The 23,505-nt window shown below is 38.7% G+C and overlaps 2 protein-coding genes across 4 annotated transcripts in view; one reads left to right on the top strand and one right to left on the bottom strand.

Annotated features, from left to right (window-relative positions):
- ASB3 (ankyrin repeat and SOCS box containing 3) overlaps positions 1-5,509 on the bottom strand; it is an 82,256-nt gene extending 76,747 nt beyond the window's left edge. The window contains exon 1 of one of the 3 annotated variants that reach the window (XM_075204057.1): positions 5,487-5,509. The gene's annotated coding sequence lies outside the window, so the exon portion shown is untranslated. The other 2 variants (XM_075204054.1, XM_075204056.1) reach the window with 2 other exon arrangements.
- A 6-nt stretch (positions 5,510-5,515) lies between these two features.
- Positions 5,516-20,723, top strand: CHAC2 (ChaC glutathione specific gamma-glutamylcyclotransferase 2). The gene is made up of 3 exons (XM_075204058.1): positions 5,516-5,814; positions 13,750-13,785; positions 18,286-20,723. The coding sequence occupies exons 1-3, from the start codon at positions 5,596-5,598 to the stop codon at positions 18,667-18,669; spliced, it is 639 nt and encodes a 212-aa protein (XP_075060159.1). The 5' UTR covers positions 5,516-5,595; the 3' UTR covers positions 18,670-20,723.
- The last annotated feature ends 2,782 nt before the right edge of the window (positions 20,724-23,505 follow it).

Genomic DNA, 23,505 nt, shown 5'->3' with positions numbered 1-23,505 from the left:
TACAATGCCACCAGAATGGATGTTGTCATCACCAGACTACATTTACCTACCAGCTTCAAGATACAGACAGAGCCCCCAGCCATATGCACAAACTTAATTATCTGGACGGAGAGTGACATTTGGCTGCCATGTATCTGTAATTTACAACAATCTCACAGGATGGGGCAAAAGGACATTTTTGTGAATATTTGCGTTACAAGCCACACATCAAAACCTGATCCAGTCCCTTATGGATCACAACAATACCAGGGTTGCCAAATCCCCCCTTTAATTACTTAGTTATTTGTATGGTTGTGTTTTGTTCGTTAGATCATACCATTAAGCAAAATTGCATTCCAAGGAAAGGACCATCATGGACACAAATTGGGCATTATACATGCTCCTCCCTCGAGCTTCGCCTACACCAATCACAGCTTTTTCTTAGTCTCAACACTCACCCTACTCCATCGCAGCCATCTGTACTCACAACCAACACTTCCTACCTTCCTAAAAAGAACCAATTTCCCACCTCTGGTCCACCCATCCATTCAAGTCCAACTATCCAAGTCACCTCTGTCCTGCTTGCCTACTGTACCTCAACCTGTTTACAATCATTTATCTTTAGACACGCTCTTACTGACAATTGAGAGCTGGAAATGTATTGATTTGACTTTTGCAGAGCGAAACTGTCTTCAAGAATAAATTAAGCAAAGAATAATACAAAGCTCAATATGAATAAAAAGAGTAAGCAGTCCAAAGCTCCTTAAATAATCAGGTATAAGTGACCAATTCAGTGTCATAAAATGATATAAAGATAATTCACAGATTAGGCAAGCATAAGTAAATGTTGATGTGTCCAGTGTGATGCTAATGTCATATCAAGAGAGTATCTTTTTAATTGATAAGACTGTTAAATTTAATCTTAATACATATGGAATTCCCTGCCTTCAAAATATGAAAAAGGTTGCCACAGCACAGGGGAAATTATTGTCAAGTGGGGGCCCATGGCTTAAACTTGCATCCCTCACACTCCCTGCCTACCTGATTTGACAGATATCATCACCGATAGCTATTTATATAGCTGCACTAATTCCGCAGCACTGTACAGAGAACTCACTCACATCAGTCCCTGCCCCATTGGAGCTTACAATCTAAATTCCCTAACATACACACATACATAGATAGACAGAGATAGACAGACTAGGGTCAATTTGATAGCAGCCAATTAACCTACTAGTATGGTTTTTTTTTGGGATTGTGAAGGGAAACCGGAGCACCCGGAGGAAACCCATGCAAAAGCGGGGAGAACATACAAACTCCTCACAGCTGGGGGAATTGAACTCATGACCACAGTGCTGTGATGCAGAAGTGGTAACCATTAGGCTGCCCAATATGGTACTATCCAATTGAGTGACCAATGTGCTGCTGATCCTTGTATAAGGCACGTTATATATGGGTGCAGCGGTATGCTACTGTGGCACATCTATTAAATAAACAGATCTCCCTGCTCCTCCTTTCCCTTAATGCTGTCTATTCATTTAATGGATGTGATAACATTCAATACGTTTCTATTTCACGTACACAGCAGAGTCTCCATATGACACATCCCATGGTGGGTGCAACTATACATGTCAGTTATTGAATGAAAAGACAAATTTCTGCAAAGGAGAAGAGAAGAGAGATATTGGATGGCGCTTGTTAGTAATCACAATGTGTGTGGGAGGGGGGGGGGGGCGGGCAGTGGGGTAATTATATTTCAAATGTTCGGAGCATAAGTGTTTCTGTGCATCTCAAAGTATGATAGGTTTATCTAAATTATTTGCTACCAAGTTTCACAGATATCTGCTGGTAAGCAGCCTTGCTGCCTTTTGTAGGCTATCACGTTCCTTAATTAAGCAAGAGCATGAGTCAATGCCCTTCTACTAGACTGTATCACAAATGAGGGACAATCTCATGCATTAGGTTTCTGATCATTCTCTTATTTCTAATATCACCTTCCCCGATCAGATTATAGCAGTGTTTAGGTGCCCTCCCCAATGTAACTATATTGAATGTTATATGTAGCATTCGAAACAGTTTTGGCAGCCAGAATGAAAGGTTCCCTTTCAACACCTAGGACCAACCATTTAAAATAGCAAATGAATGACCGGCACCAGAAATAAATATGATTAAAAAGCCTTTATGACTATATTGTAACTCTGTATAAAGTGTCACCTACCCACCCCACTAAGACAGCTGTCGTTTCTCTAATATCTTTAAAACAGTATCCAGATTAGATCTGCAGTAGATAAAAAAAAGCTAATGAAGCAGTATATTTCTGCAAAGCAAGTCTGTCAAGAAGTCATTTACTTTGCTCTAATTGGCAAAACTGCTATGGAGGAATTATAGGTGGGATTGGGCACGGACTTCTCCAGAGAAGGTGGAGTTTCCTGTGGTTAGGCAGAGAAAAAATTCTGATAATTTACATTTCCATAAAAAAAAAATTTTGTGCACATCCTGGTATTACCCAGACAAAAAGAGTAGATTTGAACATAAGCCAATTAACATCCTCACATTGTTAAAATAAGTTAGCCAATGTCTAATGCAGAAATATTATGGAGCCATAACCAGCATACAATTTAGTGCACAATGCCAGGAACGTGCCACAGAATAAGGGTAGCGTCTGACAGGTGATTTGTTCAACATTGTATTTTTTAATTTATTATTTGTGGATTTAATACTTTCTTTGACCAGGAAATCATAATCAATGCAATTATATATTTAAAGTTTGTATAGATTGATCTGCTTTTTACATTAAGCATAAGTCAAACTAGAGTCAAATTATGCGGTTTCCACTGCAGTGTAATAAGATTTTAACATCAAGATCTAAAATAATATAATGCAGAACAGGTTATTTTGTATGCAATAACGAGCACTACCAGCTAAATAGATTGTATTAGTATAAGTACAAGGCATAAAACCACCTCTTACTTTATTTTAAAGTAAATAAAATAGTTATAGGAAAATATAATTGTGGTTTATCAGGAGTCTGGATAAGGGGGAATAAGAATAGTAAGTTAAAAATTGTGTATGAGAAAAAGGGGATTGTCCTGGAAAGATGGGAGCTATAAATTAGTCCCACTACTCAACTACACTAATTAATCCAATATGTAAACATAGATGTTTACAGCTTTATCATAAGATTTGGAGAGGATCATCAGAGATCCCAGGACATATCCAAACCTGCTACAGTTATTGCATTGTATAGCGTTTTAGTAAATGACTCTAAAGTTCCCATAGATTGTAAGCTTGCGAGCAGGGCCTTCTCACCTCTTTGTCTGTTTTACCCAGTTTGTTTATTAGTTTACTATGTTTGTTCCCAATTGTAAAGCGCTACAGAATATGTTGGCGCTATATAAATAAATGATGATGATGATGATGATGAAAGTTCAAGAGCAAGGTAACATCACTATTGGACAAGTAAATAGGGCAAAGGCAGTGTATTACTGATCTGTATCCACCATTCTCATTTACCCCTCAGCAACAGGCTGCAGGTTAGGATGCTTCTCTAACACAGGAGATTGACAGCTGAGCAGAAATGCACTGTATGTATTGCTTGATTCTTACTTAGGGGCAATGATGATAACAGTTATAAGGACTGCAGTTTTAGCTTTTTGACCTATATCAGAGCACTGGCTTAAAGAGGCTTAAGTTGCCAAATGGAGTGTTTCACTTTTTAACAGTACTGCAGTGTGATATGACCCCAACACTGAAGAAAGCACAGTTAAACTGCTCATCAGTTACCCTGCATTGCCCTAGAACAGGAGTAGGCAACCTGCGGCTCTCCAGGTGTTGTGAAACTACAAGTCCCAGCATGCTTTGCCAGTAGATAACCAGCAGATAGGTGGCAGGGCATACTGGGATTTGTAGTTTCACAACACCTGGAGAGCCGCAGGTTGCCTACCCCTGCCCTAGAACAACGATGGGCGAAAGACGGCCCATCGAGCTCTAACCTGCAACCCACAGCTTGTTCCCTTAAAACAGAATAAGACTGATCAGGAGCACATGGCTTAAGCATCATATGAATGCTCTACAACACAGGACATGTAATCTGAGGCAGGAGTGCAGTGTGTTCTGAAGCAGGTTGTCTCCATCCTTCCTCTGCAGGCTCTGGACTAAAGGTAAACAATGTTTAGGCTGCCATTAATAAAATGAATGATTTAATTAGTTAGGTTACTAGATTATCTTTGAATGATTACTACTAGTCCTACTGAGTGGGTGCATTTTGTAACAAAATGTAAGGGGTATTTAGTGATAAGTGGTTGAAGGGCAGTATGTGTAGACCTTGAAATATATCAGCTTATTCATCAGTATCCTAGATCTTCCTAAGAAAACAGATATACTTTTAACAAGAAATATCTACTTTACATCCACCTTCAGCAAATTCTGTACCTTAAGCTGGGTACACACTACACGGTTTTCGTCCAATAATCGGCTCAATCAGCCGACATACAACCGCTCGTTCAAAAGTCGGGTCAGTGTGTACATTGACACAATGGTCAAAAGTCTGCCCAAATGGATGATTGTCGCCTCATTTGGTTGGTCGTACCGTTTAATATTTTCATTCCAATCTCGTTTCCGTTGTGTAGTGTGTATAATCTTCTGACCGATCCACAACAGTGAGTACGAAATTACAGTCATTGCTTACGACAACATGCCTGTAAAAAGTCGCTAAAGGGACATCCGCTCCCTTTATCGTCCTAAACAAGGCTAGTGTGTATGCAGTCCTTGGACCGAGCGGTCGGAACATCGATCACATGTAAAATCGCTCTGCATAAAAAGTTGGTGGGAAAGTCTGTAGTGTGTACCCAGCTTAAGGTTGTGCTTATAGCACATCTGTGAACGATCTGTCAAAGTAAACTGGTAAATCTATATGTGCAAAATGGAACCAAACAAGATATTTAGCAAAAATGTACCCCTAGCCAGGTGTGCAAATTTCAAGCAGTACAGTACACCACTTGCACCAGTATATGTCAACAGCATGTCCTGTAGGTTAAAAAAAGACAATAGTGTGACAAAGTCCTATGGAGTAGCTTTGCCAGTCTACCATTTAAAAACCAGGACACCCTATAAATATCATGCCAATGCCTTCCTTTGCAGTACTCTGTGCACTGGAATGAATTTGCATGTATCTTATTACAAGGAAACTCTTTCCAGTGTCGGACCCCCCCCAGCACTACCCAGCAGGCAGACATCTATAGAGACCTGCAGCTATGACGTCACCTGTGTGCCGCTGTCCAGCAGAACCGGCTCATCCACACTCCCGCGCTGCTTCGCAGCACCTTGCGTCACGTGACGTCTGACTACAGACCACGCCCACCCGCTCACCAATATCAAAACCCCACTAAAACTGCTCTCCCTGGTCTGTCTGCCATGCCGGGGTTCCTTCACCGGTTTAACGACCCGTTACGTATGACACGCCCCTTGACAACCGTTTCAAACGCAGCTCTCATGCGGACATTTGTCACAGCTGAATAAAGTTCGTTCAAATATAGTCGTGGGGAGCGCAACAGTGACGTTGTACTTCGTTTCCCACCATGCTTTGCGGTTGTCATTAGAGGTTTAAGGCGGGGATTTATGACAGGTGACCTGGGAGCGCCTGCCCACTGCGGCCCCTTGTGGCCGGCAAACAAACGTGCAGCTGTCCTGGCTCCTGGGATCATGTGGGTGTTTGGCTATGGCTCCCTGATCTGGAAGGTGGACTTCCCCTACGAGGAGAAGCTGGTGGGATACATAACGTGCTACAGCAGGAGGTTCTGGCAAGGTAGTACTGACCACCGGGGGGTCCCGGGCAAGGTGAGAGCCATATGCTGTGTGTTATGTCTGTATAGTCACTGGGGACTGTCACTGCTTCCCTAGTCAGCAGGGTCAAAAGGGACATTGTCACATTGACCATCATGTCTGCTCTCTGCTGTCTCATAGGCTTCCTGGCTCCATATTCCTAATGTGTTTAAGATCTCTGCTCTGTCAGTTTGGAGATCATTGAGTAAGATAGCTAAGGGGCTCCCTAAATTGTGTGACCAGAGAGTTCCTAACATAGAACCTTCAACATTTTACAATATAGTGTTTGTTCCTAAAGTCAGAATTGATAGTACACTTCATTTAAATATACAGCAAATGTCACACTAGTGAATTAAGCAGGTCTTTCCAGTTTGGGTAGTACAGTAAGTCTGAAGAAAACACCAATATGGAAGATTTATGAGCAACCAGTAATTTGTTTTATCTTTTTTTTTTTTTTTTTATAGATTGAGTGATCCTCAGATTTTGTATTTTGGGCTATGGGGGTGTACCATGACAGAGATTTAATTTTACCATGTTGTGTTAATAAAATATTTAATCTGGTTGGTTCAATAGACTTCTTTGTGATATTAAAAACAAACAAATAAAACAGGTATAAAATGCTTGTTTAAATTATAAAATGTGTTTAATCAAAGAAAGAGACGCCTATCTGTAATAACATCTGCAGCCATTTTAAACAAGTGTTGCAAGCTATAACAAACAAATCTGACAGCAGGAAGGAGCCGGGAGTCATGCTGCCCTCACTGGTCTATGGAAGGCACTCCTTTTTTATATTATGCACACTTGCGTGTTTTTGATTATTTGGCAAATTGTGCCTAATGTAATGAGCCATATCACATAACCTTTAATCGATGAGACCATCTACCTAGGAATCCATTTATTACGGATTATGTAATGTGACTCGTGCAATTAATTTCACAGAACTGAACAAGTAAAAAAATGTTAGTGTAGATTAAACCTCATGAAATGTAAGTTGTTCATTAGTTAGGGCACACAAAATATAAATGTAGAATTCAGAGGCCAGTCAGTCATACCTATCAGTGGACTTAATGTGGTGTCATGGGGAACCTGCTTTGTTTTGCTGTTCATGGTGCTATATTTAATAGCTCCATTAAAGGTTAATTGGTCCGCTAAGAAGCCATGGTATATGTGTATCAATTGATTTCCATTGACTCCCAAAAGTTAAGCACTAGCAGTATTTTTTGTAGGTGCATAGGCTACCTGTGTATTGTCCAGCCCTACATAAAGTGAAGAAAAAATGTATACTTCATCATAAAGTCACTTGGTAGCATGTTGCACCCCCAAGTACGGCTGTATGCAATGTAGCAATGAGGTTACCAATGTCTAGAATGGTGCATTAAGGATGGGGCACTATTTTGTCACTAGAAGGTCACTCAACTAATGCCTTGTTGATGGCTCATGTATATGAACCATCAAGTATAATGCAAATAGTAATAAATCCTCAAAATGTTGTCAGATTAAACATTTCCGCACATTAGGTGCAGATATCCTATAAATTGATTACAGTACTTGACAGGTGCACTTTCTTTCTGTTTGTTGAGAGGGGGCTCAAACCATGTCTTACAGTGGTACCTTACACTATGTAAGATTACCTAAACTAGATGCAGCCTTTTCTCAAGTAGTTGGCAAAGTAATGGTGACCTTACAAAATACATTGACATTTTAAAGATCTCTATAGCATGTGTAGAGATGAAGTGGTAAATGTATCATACGTCTGTTTTGTAAAATCGCAGATTTTCATCATTTTTGCCGACTGGATTTAAACCACCAATTTTATTAAAGGCAACACCTGCCCAAAGAAATAAAAACTTGCTACGCTTAACTGTAATCAAATGCTAGAAGTCTCTGAGATTGACTGTGCATGGAAGTAATTTATAGGGTAATGTCTGTTACCAGTTTCTCAACAGTTACTTTTTAACTTTAATGTTTTTTGTTTTATTTTTACTGTGTGCAAGTTATGTAGCAATAATAAGGCTGCTGTAGATAATGCACTTTGTGAATTAATAAGATTACCAAGTACCTATTGTTTGCAGCACAGGGGAAGGTGCCAAGCTATTGAGATTGAAGGTCAGGCCACAATATAGACAGGGCGTGTGTCCTCCAAACGATCCCCAATATAGTGTGATTGGAATAAATTGGTAAATACAATTTGGAATACTACCATTATTGACCTGTGTGTTGACATTTCCAACCACAATAACAGTGACACAGAAAGAGATCCATCTGCTCAGCCCAAGAGCCAACCATACATATCTGTGTTCAGTTCGGCCACTTATGTGTGCGGAACAACTGATCACTGGTCCTGTCGTGACAAGTGCAGGAACTGTAGCCACAAGCATTTCTACAAGTGGTATACATGTCAAGGATGCAGCATCTTGTGATAGAGATCATTGATGCTTTTCGGTACCTTTATTAGAGCACTATAATAAAAGTAAGCAGAATGTGGTTTTGATGGTCGCTGACTACATGAAAAAGGAACCCACTGAATGGACTTTAGTCCTCCATCGCCAAGAGTTAGGAGAGGGCTATTTGCTCTACATAATGTGGCATATTTAATTACCAACAGGTTTAAATAAATGTGGTATTCTTTAAGGAGCCAAGGAATAGTTACATACATTGATCTCAATCAAAATTTGGGCTATAGCACCATTCTTTGGGCAGATAAGCTGCCTGGCTGCTCAGACTTGTCCAGCATGGCTCTACTGCAATGGCAAATAGTTGTTTGAATTGGTTTCTAGTCATTAAATTGCTGAAGTACTGTGATATCTTTAGATATGTGCATCCAGAAACCATAGTGACCTCACCATTAGGGTTCCCATATATAACCAGCCCTTGGTTATAATGAAACCAATTAATGGCTCTCCCAATGTGGTTAAAGTGTTAGGAGTATGTGTTTCCTCTGTCACTCATTTCTAAGCTTACTAAGGAATCATACACTTACAATGCATACAACAACTTTGTCATGATTTATGTAGGTAGGCTATAGCACACTCTTTATACTTTTGTGCAGCCGTGTAAAAATCCGTTTAACTGTGTGCTATTCTCTTTTTATATACCCCCTGGTTTATAATGAAAACGTTAGCTGGTGTCGCAAGCTAATAATATAATGAGGGGGTAAAAATAATTTGCTGAGATGAAAATGTGCAATGAAAGTGATGTCATGCACTTCCCCCGTTCACCCTGTTCATTTGTAGCAGACATGTAGAGCCTATGTTCTGCCTGCGGAGTAAGTCTTATCCTCCTGTATCGGTGAGCTAATCTCATTCATGGCAGAATTGGCTCCCTCCCTCTGGAGCGTTTCATGCCTAATTTGTGTCCCAGCTGCTGTCTGCCAGAGATGCGCAGGGCATGGCCTTCTCTCCCCCGCAATAACTGTATTGGCAGTGAGGCACTGCACGTCCATACTAGAACAGCTCATGGGTTCTTGCTGCCTCCATACATCTTCTAAGTCTTCCTCCCGGTGGGTAACAACTAGCGAAGGGAAGTGGTGCTGCATGTTGACACAAGGACTATCCGATGAGCAGCTTCCCCGGACCTGAACCTTCCCTCTGAGCATGGAGGCTTTACTGGCTGTGCAGCTTCTGGATCATCATGCATGGGGAAGTCTCTTCAAGTAAATGCTCTCGTAACAATACATAGGCTCCCACTTCATCTAAAACACCCCTCTGCATCCCCAGGCCCCTGGTTGCTGACACTACAGGGCTATAAGCCCGCACCTCCTGCCAACTGCAACATATACTAAACACCAGGGGGTAAATGTATCGAGCTGAGAGTTTTCCGGCGGGCTTGAAAACCCAATCAGATTCTAGCTATCATTTATTTAGTACAGTCTACAAAATGAAAGCTAGAATCTGATTGGTTGCTATAGGCAACATCTCCACTTTTCAAACCCACCGGAAAACTCTCAGCTTGATACATTTACCCCCATATTGGCTTGCACCCGAGTTGTGAGGTGTTGCCCAGCAATTACCAAGTTGAGCTGCCCTTTTGAGCTCTTCAGACAGAATAGCGGCACCTCTTTTTGGAGCTCACAATGCACCAGTTATTGGTATCTAAATTTGGGTGGCAGTCTGCCACTGGTGAACTGTACTACACTGGTCGTGCAGAAACGTGAGCTTTTAACCAGTGCATTCCTCTGATTTGCACACCCACGCTCTTCTGTCCTCCTCTGACTTGTCCATCAACGCACTTGTACCCTCCCTATTGTTTGGTATTAGCCCTTGTTAAAACAGTACACACTATTGATGCTTTCTTTTTCCCATTGTCACCTGCACCAAGGGAACCTTGGAACTATTTAGATTAACTATTAAAGGGACCCTTTTGATCCCAACTGGCAGTAAAGTAGGAAACTGGAATGTTAATTGAAAATTGTATTTATATATTTTTAAGCAAATAATTTGGTAACAAAGTGTTCCTTCTACTATGCAAAAGTTACGCCAACACTGCTGCTACAGCATTATATGTAACCAGACCATGTTTCTTACGTTAGATCGGCAGAGCACAAAATATTTTCGGTTTTTAGAGTAGATCAGAGTCCAAGGGCTAGATTTACTAAGCTGTGGGTTTGAAAAAGTGGGGATGTTGCCTATAGCAACCAATCAGATTCTAGCTATCATTTTGTAGAATGTTCTAAATAAATGTAAGCTAGAATCTGATTGGTTGCTATAGGCAACATCCCCACTTTTTCAAACCCGCATCTTAGTAAATCTAGCCCCAAAAGTTTGCCCATCCTAATTATATACCATAGAGAGACAGGGAGAGTAATACCGCTTTTAGTTTAGAACCTCCCCTGGCACTACAGACAGTGCTGGCATATGTGGATCTGGTGGGGGGGGGGGTGAATATTGATATTAGTCTTCATCTACTCGCAAGCAAGCATTATATGCTCACTATCCCAGCCCACGCACACAGGTAGAAACACATTGGGGCTGCCTGCGTTGTGTAATAACCAGTGTGGCTGGATCTCTGGCAGATGGCTTACGGTCTGACTTCTAATAGGGTTTCTATGCATTGTGCCAATGATTCATCACCCCACTAAATAAAACCCCAGTTAGCAACCAGGTATCTCTTACTAGTAAAAACTAAACTCACTAATGATAAAGAAACTAAGTCTGTCTGTATGTGTGTGTCTATATTAGGGAATTTAGACTGTAAGCTCCAATGGGGCACGGACAGATGTGAATGAGTTCTCTGTACAGCGCTGCGGAATCAGTGGCGCTATATAAATTGATGATGATGATGACAATTAGAAACTGTTTCCAGTCCGTCATATGGAACCTGCATGTCAGCCAAAATAAAGAGGTCACTTTAAAGTTCTGCCTACTATCAGTGTTTGACCATCCCTTAACTAATTAAACACTTTATTGTTGATCCTATAATTCTGCTTATTGAAGTCTTCTGACCGTTAGGTAGACAGCAGGACTGTCTATTATGTGTCACATTTGTACAGTTTAAACAGAAAAGTGCATTTATATGCATACATGTATTACAGTATTAGCTGACAGAGATTACCATCCTATTGAAAGCAATGATCCATTTGTTTGCCATCACCGAGCATGTATAAAAATCTAGTTTTGTGCCTGAAAAGGTTCTGTTTGAGCCTGTTGTATGGGGAACACATCCCAAAATGCACATTCTCTACCCCTTACGTTTGATGTGGAATTTCATTGTTGAATTATATAGCCCACATTTATCATAGAATGCCCCAACCTGTCCAGTTCCTTCCATGAGAGAACATACAATTCCACTGCCCTACAGATCTCGCTGCTTTTATGATTCTAAAACGCATTTATGTTTGGTTTTCCATATATAACCTTTTTTAAAATCTCTTTTGAAATGGCATCAGACGCCTACACCAACTGGAGGTAGCCATCTTGTAGGCTGAATCAATATTCAACGCTCTAGTTCCCAGTGATTTGATTGGATACATTCATTTAAATGTTGGTTCTTCCTACAAAATGGCTGCCTTTTTTATATATACATACAGTATACACACTTCTCTGTTAAATGTCATATATGGTTGGAGCATGGTGGTTATATTACCTTAGTGCAGTGTGAATGTAAACTGAGCAGAAGTCACTATTGGCCTCAACAGGGTCTGTGCTTCAACCTGATACTTTTTCTTTTCTTGCCAAAGCTTTATTTTACTATTTCCAAGCAGTAGTTTCACATCTTTCAGTGGTTTTGCAATTCAGTTTTAGACCCTCAAACTCTCCAGCAAAAATACCAAATGTGTTTTACAGATGTTTACCCTGAACTGACTGAGCATCAGTGATAGAAATGCTATGCACAGACAATAGCTCACAGAAACTACCAGCAACACGTGTGTCAAATGTTAATCTCTTAATGAGTGTCGCAGTATGTTTGTGTTTTTAGTTATTTTATTTTTTTTCTGACGCTGGGGTTTTGTGGTGGTTTTTTTTTCCCCTTGCCTTTACCTTTATACAATCATAACATATTTACGTTTAAATAATTTTGCTTAGTCATTGTTAATGTGGCTATGTTTACACATATTCTGTTTAAAAAAAAATTGTATGTTTTGTTTAAGTTTGAAAAAGAAAATCAATAAAAAGACTTGTTTGAAAAAATTATATATATTCATTCACATAAGCTTCATCCACACATATACATTACAGTATACCACTGTTACCCTACAGTTAGCAGGATGCGGCTGAACGCAAGTACTGTGTTCTTGTTACATTTTCATTCTTTTAAAATGCACTATAAGAGCACATTAAATTAAATAATCTTTCAAAGTGCATATAAACACTTCAAACAATGTGTATTTGTGGGCTTTGTAGTTGGTTTTTGTTGTTTTTCTTTTAAAAAAAACAAAGCACACTTGGGGTATTGCATAAGGTTGGTAATAACATTAATAAATTGTTGGTCATACCAAGTTTTCTTTGCACAATGCTATATGGAAGAAAGCAGCAGCAGCAGCATGTACACATAAATCCACTATTCTTTATCCAATATTTTTTACTATTTACGATTGAAATGGCGTCATTTGAGAGCCTGGTAAAAGGAGTGAAAGAAACACCCCTGATGGCTGTTTTAAAGACAGTGTAAATAATACACAAGTGAGGTTTAGATGTATAAACTCCTGTAAATATCTGTATAAAAAGTTAGGGTATGATGATGTCCTTTCAGTTTTCATTAGATAAACTTGTGTGTTATAAGTGATAATGCACGTCCTACTATAAATTATTACGAATCTTAGAAGGACAGCATGGTGGCTAAGTGGTTAGCACTTCTGCCTCACAGCACTGGGGTCATGAGTTCAATTCCCGACCATGGCTTTATCTGTGTGGAGTTTGTATGTTCTCCCCGTGTTTGCGTGGGTTTCCTCCGGGTGCTCCGGTTTCCTCCCACACTCCAAAAACATACTGGTAGGTTAATTGGCTCCTATTAAAATTGACCCTAGTGTGTGTGTGTGTGTGTCTGTGTGTGTGTGTCTCTGTGTGTCTCTCTATATCTGTGTGTGTGTATGTTAGGGAATTTAGACTGTAAGCTCCAATGGGGCAGGGACTGATGTGAATGAGTTCTCTGTACAGCGCTGCGGAATCAGTGGCGCTATATAAATAAATGGTGATGATGATGATTAGAAGTCTCCTTAATTACTGAGACTTGTATACAAGTACTCTGACTACAGCCATGTGCTTTTATTTGGTCAAATAACTCCTCCGTGCGTTTATAATATCCTTATAATTTACACTAGGGATTTCATTATCCCATATATATTTCAATGGTTCCAGGTCTATATTCCCATGGCTGTATAATGTTCACCCTACACAATGTCTCCCTCCATTGTGTGTAGATACCCAGTGCACATTTATCATACTGTTGGTGGTCTGATATACTCAACTAACTGTCACTTTTATTTTTTCTCATTTTCTTTCCCCTCTCCTACAGCCCGGAAGAGTTGTTACACTTGTGGAAGATCCAGAGGTAAATATTATGCTCATGTGCAACCAATCTGATTAGGTCTGACATTTGTCTTGTACAGTTTAGAGAATAAAAGTGATTTTTTTTTTTTTTTTTTTTTTTTTTTTTTTACTGCTCCATACAAACCTGGTGTATGTGATGTCTGTACAGCTTCTTTACAGTCGCTGTTCTAAACTGAATAACAGGGACCTTTTGTTGTATTGATGCAGGCTGTTGTACAGGCACATTTACTGAACTAGTGCAATTTCAGTCATGAAACTATATGTCTCCCAATGACGGCTGCTAATAGCAGATGGAATGGAATGCTGTCACAATCTGCCTAGTAGTTGGTAAACGCATGCAGGGCTGGTTAATTGTTGTTTTCACTGATTGTTCTGTCACTTTCTGTGTGCTTTACAGTTCATTAAAGTTGTCCTTATCACACCATTATCCCACTCCCATGTCCAGTGTGTTTGTCTGTGTATTTGTTTATTCAGATATTAAGCCTCAATTGTCAGAGTTGGGTTGGGCAGCACCTTCCTTTCATTTTGTATTATGCTATTTTTGTTTTTGCTTTGCAGTGATGCTACATACATAATCACTCATTCCGCTTATATTTATTAGTTCAAATAACCTATTTTGTTTTGAAATAGTTAAAATACAAATGAAGAAATTAGTACAAGCCTATAAAACATATTCTGCCATAGCAAGCGTAAAACACATTATGTAGTCACCACATGTAGGAAGGCACTAACCAGATTAATGCAGTGGTGGCCTCCAGCGCCTTACAGCTGTATGGTCAGACTTCATCATCAGCTATTTATATAGCGCCACTAATAATACCTAAATTTATTTTTCTCATTTTTATTCAGCAAAACTTGCATGTAAAATTACATTTAGAAACGTGGCCAAATTCACAGTTGATGTTTCTTCTTTTAAATGTCATAAAGCTGATAGGGGGATTGAGTTGTAATAGTGCTCAAGTACAGGAACTGGACCAGGAAGCGTTTCATGGTTCAGCAATGTGTATAGAGAGTATTCATAACTGAATGCTATTTGTACCACTCCGGAGTGCTTCTGGATCGTCAAAGGAATTCCAATGATGTCTGCTAGAGCTATTCTATAGACGAGGAGAGATTATAGGTCGTATTATATGCTTTGTACAATAAAAAATTGACTCTACTTGTAAATAGGGACCTTTATTTATATTTAAAATGTGGCCATAACTGTTTCTCTTTTACCTGTTCCTGGTCTGCTAAACCTGTGAGGTGTGACATCAGAGCAGACTGAGATCAATTGTACCTGCTGGTGCATGTCCAAGTGTCCCGGAACAGGGAAAGGAACCAAAAAGTAAATGCAAATTGGTGAGCACTGCTGTATTCAGCGTACCAGGGCTCTATCTCCAGAATGCTGCAGCTGTGTGACATACTGCTTCACTATGCAGTTCTTGGGGTATAGTGCCAGCCATTCTTTAGGTTAAGAAACCAATTAAGAATTGAATCCTGTTAAAAATGTATAGTAAGAAAATATAAAAAACAAAATCAAACTCAAGTTTGCTGAATTACCTGACCGGCAAAACAAGACCTAGTCACTCATTGGGTGTGAAAGTGTGAAATGTCACAAAGTTCTCCAAATGGTGCTGACTTTTCAGCATTTGTTGTCCAACTCCATTCAAACTAAGAATCTTTGCAAACTCATATGTTTTACCTTCTTAAAACCAACCTAAACCTGTTAGGAGAGGGGGGAGGATATATTTTGTACTCTATAATTCATTCATACTTTTAAACATATCTGTTTGTATTCGTGAGAACTAGCTTTAAAATTTGTTTTTGTATTAAATATCTGTTTTCTCTAACTTGTATTAGAGAAACAAATTATACAAAGCTGGTTTTTTTTTTTTTGGTTTTTTTTTCCTATTTCTACCTTTACCCTATAATATGCCCATTAAATGAAATTTTATTGATTCCTATTGCCAAAATCCTAAATAGATTAAGAAAGAAGTTGAAATTGTGACATAACCCTCATGGGGTCTAGAACTGCAAATGAAAAAGCATTTTTCTGAAGCAATCAACTTCAATCTGTATTAGATTCTTCAGTGATTTTCCTCTGCACTGCTCCACATGTACTGCACCACTCTGCAAATCCCTCCACTGTCTCCCGTGTCCTCCAGAATCTAATTTAGATTACTCGAGCTTCAGCAACTCCGCCCCTTCATATATCTGAAAACACTCTCCCTCATGTCCTCTTAGAGCTACCTCTGACCTGCATCTCACTTAGTCACTGGTATTCAGCACAGACTCCCACCAACAGACTTCTCCCAAGCCGCTACCAACCTATGGATTCCCACCATGCCTGATACAACTCTCAGATGATCAAACGCTTTCACTTTACTAATCCCACTTGTACTACTGAAGCTGGTACACCCTTAAAACTGTACCAATCTACTCTCTGAGCCACAGTCGCTCATCTTCTCTCTGGTACCCTTTTTCCATTAGATCGTAAGTTCTCTTTATATCTATCGAGAAAAAAGACAAAAACAAAACGCCCAGCCTTGCTCAGATACAGCAATCTGAACAGTTGTCTGTGACTGGTGTTACCTTAGTTAATTAACAATGAATACACCTTTTCTGCCACAACAAAGGATTTCTTATGGTGTCCTTACATTCACCAGAACCATTTATTAATGGTTCACACTTAAATCGCATACATATGTAGCATGAGCCTCCCTGGGCGTCGTAAGTTCATAAAGAATCACGGAGACATACACTAGATTAAATATGTTTAATCTGAAAAATATTTCCAAGGCTTATTTACAAATAGATACTAAACAGACATAGGATAGGTAGGTTGCATATAAGTTTCAGGAAATAAAATCCGAGTACTACTTACGAGGTAGTCTTGCTGTGCGCGAGGGAACACAAAGAAAAGTATGGGACATTTCAGTCTTGATAGACCCCCTCATGAAATAGACAAAATTATTGTCTAAGGCAGAATATTTTAAACCCTTCTTACAGGCTCTTCACCCCCACCTTAGGTATTTCAGTTTTCACCAAAGTTAGATCGATGTCTAATATGCCACAGGGCTTCGAAGTAAATCAAGGATGTCCTGAGACCTAGCATTTTTACAGGACCTGGAATTCTCACCTCTAGTCTTCTGCTTAAGTAGTTTACAACTTTGGGCTTCAAACTCCCCCATGATCCTATTTCTCCCTGGTCTGGCTATTTACACAAGACCACTGACACTTGCCTAGGTCAGACTCAGATCAGTTAACAAAATACACTTGGAAAGGATACATAAAGTATTCAGAGTGTTATACATAAATTCAACAGAAAATACAATCGGTCATTAGATAGAGATATATATATATATATATATAATAATTTGACATCTCAAATTGGGTTGCACACAATAGATTGTATTATAAATCCAACGTTAACAAGCTCATTCCCCTAACCCTTATAAAAACTATACTGTAAGCTAACTTATCTAACCTATACCTGCCTTAATTAAACCTTAATGTCCAATGCTCACTACTAACTTAAGCAATGTTATAACAATGCTAACCTATGTTTATACTAATAAATCTATACCATACATGCTTAATAAAATATACTATCTACACATCCGTCTCAAGATATTTCTTCACGACATCTATGAAGAGTTTAATTGATTTGTATGTATAACACCTAGGTAGTGATTTCCATGTCATCCCACATGTCCTGTCTAGTCAGACAGAAATGAAATATGCAGGCATATAAATTAGTATCTTTTTGGGATACGATGCAAGAAACATATCGTCTAGACAAGTCATTAGTTTACATAAATGCTTTATACAGATGTGTGTTTAGAATTGAAATTTACGTTCTTTTGAAGAATCAGTGTTGTCACAACAAAGTAGGAAGTATATTATTGACATCTATACTTTGTACAGCATAGAGCTTAAATGGCAATTAATTAGCAAGAAATCAAGTTTACACCTACCCCTCCATCCATCACAATCTTGCAAGGGATCATGTGTGTATATATTTTTTTCTTTACTTGAGTCTAGCTGTCCTGTACCTATATTTTATTTTGCATCCTCTCATTGGGAGCTACACAGATATTCTAACCAGAGAAATGAAGGATGTTATGGCCTTTATCAACATCTTCCCTTATTTATATGGCATCAACCTGTTCCACAGTGCTGAGTAATTTAAATACATTTATTCAGACATATCCATAGCTGATCCAGTGGCTCCTACAATATAATTTTCCTACCACAGGCATACATGAGCGCACACCCTGGAGCTAATTTATTTGTAAGCCACGGTCTTCGTACCATCAGGTAAAATTGAGTCACGCAGTGTTTACATAAAGCTGCCATGTAGATAGCACGCTCAGTAGGCACCCAACACGGGGCTTTTACTGCAAGAACACAATGCCAACCACTGTGCCACAAGAAAGTTGACTGACTACTCCACCACAAGTTAGGCAAGTATTTTGTGCATGTGTCAAAATGTAATGGTCTGTTTACTTCTTAACAGGGCTGCGTATGGGGTGTTGCCTACAGATTGCCAGAGGGGAAAGAAGAGGAAGTAAAAGCATACCTTGATTTTCGAGAGAAAGGGGGCTACCGAACTACAGCCGTTGTCTTTTACCCTAAAGATCCTTCAATTAAACCATTCAACGTGCTCCTGTATATCGGAACATGTGATAATCCCAACTACCTCGGCCCTGCTCCCCTAGAAGACATCGCTGAACAGATATTTAATGCCGTTGGACCCAGCGGAAAGAATACAGAATACCTGTTTGAACTTGCCAATTCCCTCAGGAACCTCGTACCAGAAGATGCAGACGAGCATCTTTTTTCTTTAGAAAAGTTAGTGAGGGAACGTTTAGAGAGATACCAAAATATAAATTGTATATAATTTCAAGGGCTAGGTGTTATTGCTATAAATTTGCACCCTTAGAAATGCTGATATATGCACAATATGTCTAACTTATTTATGCTTTGCTAGGGAGTTATTGAAATATTTTAATTTATCTGCAAATGTTTAGCGCTTTCTCTGTGGTTTTACAACTTCAAAGGTTCTAAAACACAGGGGTATATTCAATTACGCGTCGCGGATGCGCGTATAAAGCGTCATAACGGTAGCGCAATATCGCGGATTTCTGTGCGCACCCCATAAATCCACGATGTTGCGGTACCTGGACCTGTGCGGTCGTGCATCGTGGTTGAATATGCCCAACAGTATTTATAGAGGCCACATATTAAAGGGTGGAGTATATTTTAGGTACATTGTTTGCTTCTTCAGCAAGTATAAATTGATTTCGTCAAGGAATGGTCATATTTTGCACAAATCCTGCTACTCTAGGAAACAATTACTTGAACAATATAAATATAAACTGAATTGTAGTATAAATTGAGAGCATTTCATACTAATCAAAGTGACTTCACTGGTTAAATAAACCACCACACTTGGTCATTACAAAGCATACATAACTGTGTGCTATGGGATAAACTTTTGACTATCTTTGAAATGTTCTGGTTTGCATATTTCATAATGATGTTTAACCTTCTCCACTTGTCTATTTCCCCTGGTTTGCTGAAAGCCTTGTTTAATGTTTCTGGCATTCAGGCCTTCCAGCACCAATTTTAAAACAAGAAATGGTGGCTGTCGTTAAGGTTTAGAGAAATTAAGGACATTTTAAAAGAAAAAGTGAAATGTTTGTTACAATGCCAGGAACATGAGATCTCAGTGTTGACTTAAGCTAGCTGTACACAGGCCTATCCTGTCACTCACAAGATCTGATCAGGGTGTTCCATGGTCCGATGGAATAAGGGCTGCGGTTTGTTAGTACAGTTGGATAGTGACAACACACAGGCGGTCATGTGAAATCTACATTATCTAAGACATGCCTTATAATGATCCAATTAATTTAGATCATAGGCCAAATTGGATAGATCCTATTGGACCTCATTAGTACAGACTACCAATGACTGTACAGACATGGCAATCGCTGACCAACTGCATTTTTTGGCTTTGAGTAATTGAAATCTGCACTTATTTCAATCCTTACCATCCTGTGCGGTCAATGGAGGCCCACCAGAAGCGACGATTTCACCCATATTTGGTCTAAATAGGCCAAATTAGGCAATAAAGTAGCTAGCTTTCGTCTGGGAACTCCAAAAATCCTGTTGAATCAAAATTTGTTTCCCTCTGTAAATGAAAATGACAGGAATTTATCCTATCAAAATACACTTTACAACACCCACAAGTATATTTTGAAGGCTCCATGTTTATACAGAACATGAGATGTTTGGAAATGATTGTGCTTTGTTGGTAAAACAAGTTCCCTTCCCAATGTATACCTCCTCCAGTCTGATAATGCTATTGAGGTGTATTGCTTTTATCTAAAAGGTTTTTTTTTTTATATGAAAAAAAGTCTTAAGTCTCTTCCATGTTTCTCTCAAGTCATTAATAACTTTTACTTTCAACTTGCACAATTCCAATGACTGTGTGGTAACATTTTACCTCAGAACCTATGCTTGGGACTAAGTTTCAAATCACTTTCATTGTCTGTTGATAAAAACTTATTTTTGTTTGTCAGTAAATTACCAAACTGCATTCCTCATGAGGGAATTTAGGAGTCGCAATACTGACAACAAGGGGCTAGATTTACTAAACTGCGGGTTTGAAAAAGTGGGGATGTTGCCTATAGCAACCAATCCGATTCTAGCTGTCATTTTGTAGAAAGTATTAAATAAATGAAAGCTAGAATCTGATTGGTTGCTATAGGCAACATCCCCACTTTTACAAACCTGCAGCTTAGTAAATCTAGCCCAAGGTGTTTACAAAATCTCCTGTGGGAAAAGAGCACATTCTCGCATTAATACCTCTGCAATTCAACAACTGCAACAATATTTGTTCTCTAATGTCCGTTATACTAAAATGATTAATAAAATTTGTTATTTAATGGACAGCTTTATTTGTCCTTGATTCTCTGCTCAGATATTTATTTTGAAAATAAGGAGTATATTTGTGGCGAATATATTTTGCTTCTGAGGGTTTTGTGTGGTGATTTTCTGCATTTTGCAGCCATGCTGGAAAATAATGGTTGGGAGTTGGTCTGTCCACATTTTTGATGTTACAAGCTGTTACTTGCCTCTGACTCTTCCTACACACACACAGGCTGGTCAGAGAAGCTAATCTGTTTTACCAATCCTGCTCAGGTTAATAATCCAGGTGTATTGTCCTAATACCTACCCAGAAATATAAAGATGTCCATTCAGGTTTTCAATGTAGAATTCATATCCAAGTGATAAATAAATTACCAAATTGAAATGTCTGTTGAAAACCGTTTAATTTGACCTTACACTTAAGAGAGCATTGAAAGTGTGTTCATTGAGGGGTCTCAAGCTTCCCTGCAGCATAATTCACTATGTACTTTATTGAGTGTTTCCATAGAACGTTATTGTATTTTACCAAGCATTTACACTTTTGTACCCATAATTAAAAAGAACACTTGTCAGAAATTAAGTGGGTATAGGTCTATCTCCTTACAAAAATATAAGCGCACTAGTGTCAAAGCACGTTTAATTTGGCTTTCAGATCAATCATAAAATGCTTTAAAATAAGACCCATGTGTTTGAGGACTTTGGCTGACAAATAGCTCTAAACTTAATTTATCTGCAGCACTTAACTGATTTCCAGAGTGCAACAATATTCTTTTAAGACCGTTAAAACTACCAGCATTAGTGGTTATCTTCAAAAATATTTTTCAGTCCTAGAAGGAGGGGGTGGGGAATCTGCGGCATTAAGAACCTAGAAAGGTGCATGTGGCTTTAAGTGCGATCTTTGGACTGAATCCAAATTTTACAGAACAAATCCTTTTTTACTTATATTAATATGTTTTTGTTCGTCTTTTAAATTTTATTTTATTCTTAAAATGAACTTATTTAAATTACCAAACAGTATAATAAGTTTCAACAAAATAATCCACCCAGACTGACCACCACAATTAGAATATTATTAGTAAGCCATAAGGGCTAAATTTAATGCCTGCTGTGCTCAAGATTTGGTTCCAATGCAACTCTAAACTAAAAAAAATCTAAATTAATTGGTTGGAAGCTAAAACTGAAATAGTAAATGGATAGTAAAATAAGGCACAAAGTAAAAACTACTAATATTTCATACGCATGTCAATGATTTCTGCACGTCATGGGTGTAATCCTTTTAAAATATTTTTTTTTCCATATCAAACAGGCAAATTACGGGTTTCCTGTTGAATATGAGGCTGTGGGAGAGGGGGTTTCATGACGTGTGTTTTTTGTTTGTTTTTTTTTTTTTAAAAAAAGTCAATATCGTCAAGTTGTTATTTACAGCCTATCTGCATATGTGTGTGTTTTTTTTTTTTTATATATATATATATATATATATATATATATATATATATATATATATATATATATATATATATATATATATATATATACACAATTTATATTAGAGATAATATTCCTCCCACGATATATGATTTTGAGTTCACCGTACAGATGCTATATACCGCTGCATCAATGGGCGCAGACCGAAATTCATGAACGTGGATCAGATGCAAAATTCTTTGAACCGAAGCAGAGTTTTTTTCAATCTTTTTATATATTAATAATCTTTGGCCAGTTCTTTATCAGCTTTTGACAACGGTGCACTGTGTTTCTGTTTGAAGTGGATTTTGTGAATATTTGCACAGCCTGACAGTAATTTTTATTCTGTCTGCATAACAGCCCATCATGTCAAAGAAGACTGAGAGAAGGAATGAAAACAGATTTTTTAATGAGAATTGGGAATTGCAATATTATCTTGTTTCTGCTAAAGATAAGATGATTTGCTTTGTGATACAGCAATATCGGCATTGGAAGAAATTCAATGCTCATCGGCATAACACTCATAAGGACCACAAATATTTAGAAAGAGAGGTACAAAAGGTTGTATTGCAGACACTAAAGCAGGCCTGTCCAACGTGCAGCCCTCCAGGTGTTGTGAAACTACAAGCCCCAGCATGCTTTGCTGATAGACAACCAGTTGATAGCTGGAAGGGCATGCTGGGACTTGTAGTTTCACAACATCTGGAGGGCCGCAGGTTGGACAGGCCTGCATTAAAGTATGAAAAGCAAAACCAAAGACCATTCTTTCAAGCAGCAATAACACCTGGAAATGACACTGAAGCAACTTATAAGGTAGCTTATATATTGGGGAGGAAGACATTCAGTGATGTAAAAATTGTGAGAGTGCATTGTCGAAATTAAAGGATGCTTAGACCCAGGAAACGTTTCAAAGCACAAACAACTTTCAGGGAGGACCATAACTGATCAGCAGCATGACTTAGCCTTCAATGTAACAGAACAACTTCATGTAATACTCAAAAAGGAAAATCTATATTATTCAATTGTTTTGGATGAATCAACTGATACTGATACTACTGACTTGGCGCAGGTTTTATACTTCATTCGGGCCATAACGGAAGATTTTCTTTTCTACAAAGAGTTACTCGCTTTGGGCAGTTTTGCAAGCAGAATAGATATCTACAGCAACTTTCAAGATAAATCTCGTGAAGTAAGGCTGAATTTGGTAAATTTAGTGAGTGTATGTACAGACGGTGCACCTTGCATGACAGGAAATCGAAAAGTATTAACAGGCGAGATGCTCTCGATTCTTTTCATTGTATGGGCAAAATCTCTGTGCTAAACCTACTGTTTTAAGTGA

The sequence above is a fragment of the Mixophyes fleayi genome, chromosome 3 (genome assembly GCF_038048845.1).
Source record: "Mixophyes fleayi isolate aMixFle1 chromosome 3, aMixFle1.hap1, whole genome shotgun sequence".
Lineage (NCBI taxonomy): Eukaryota > Metazoa > Chordata > Amphibia > Anura > Limnodynastidae > Mixophyes > Mixophyes fleayi.
The sequence above is the reverse complement of the archived record's forward strand: the minus strand, read 5'-3'. Positions and strand labels throughout refer to the sequence as shown.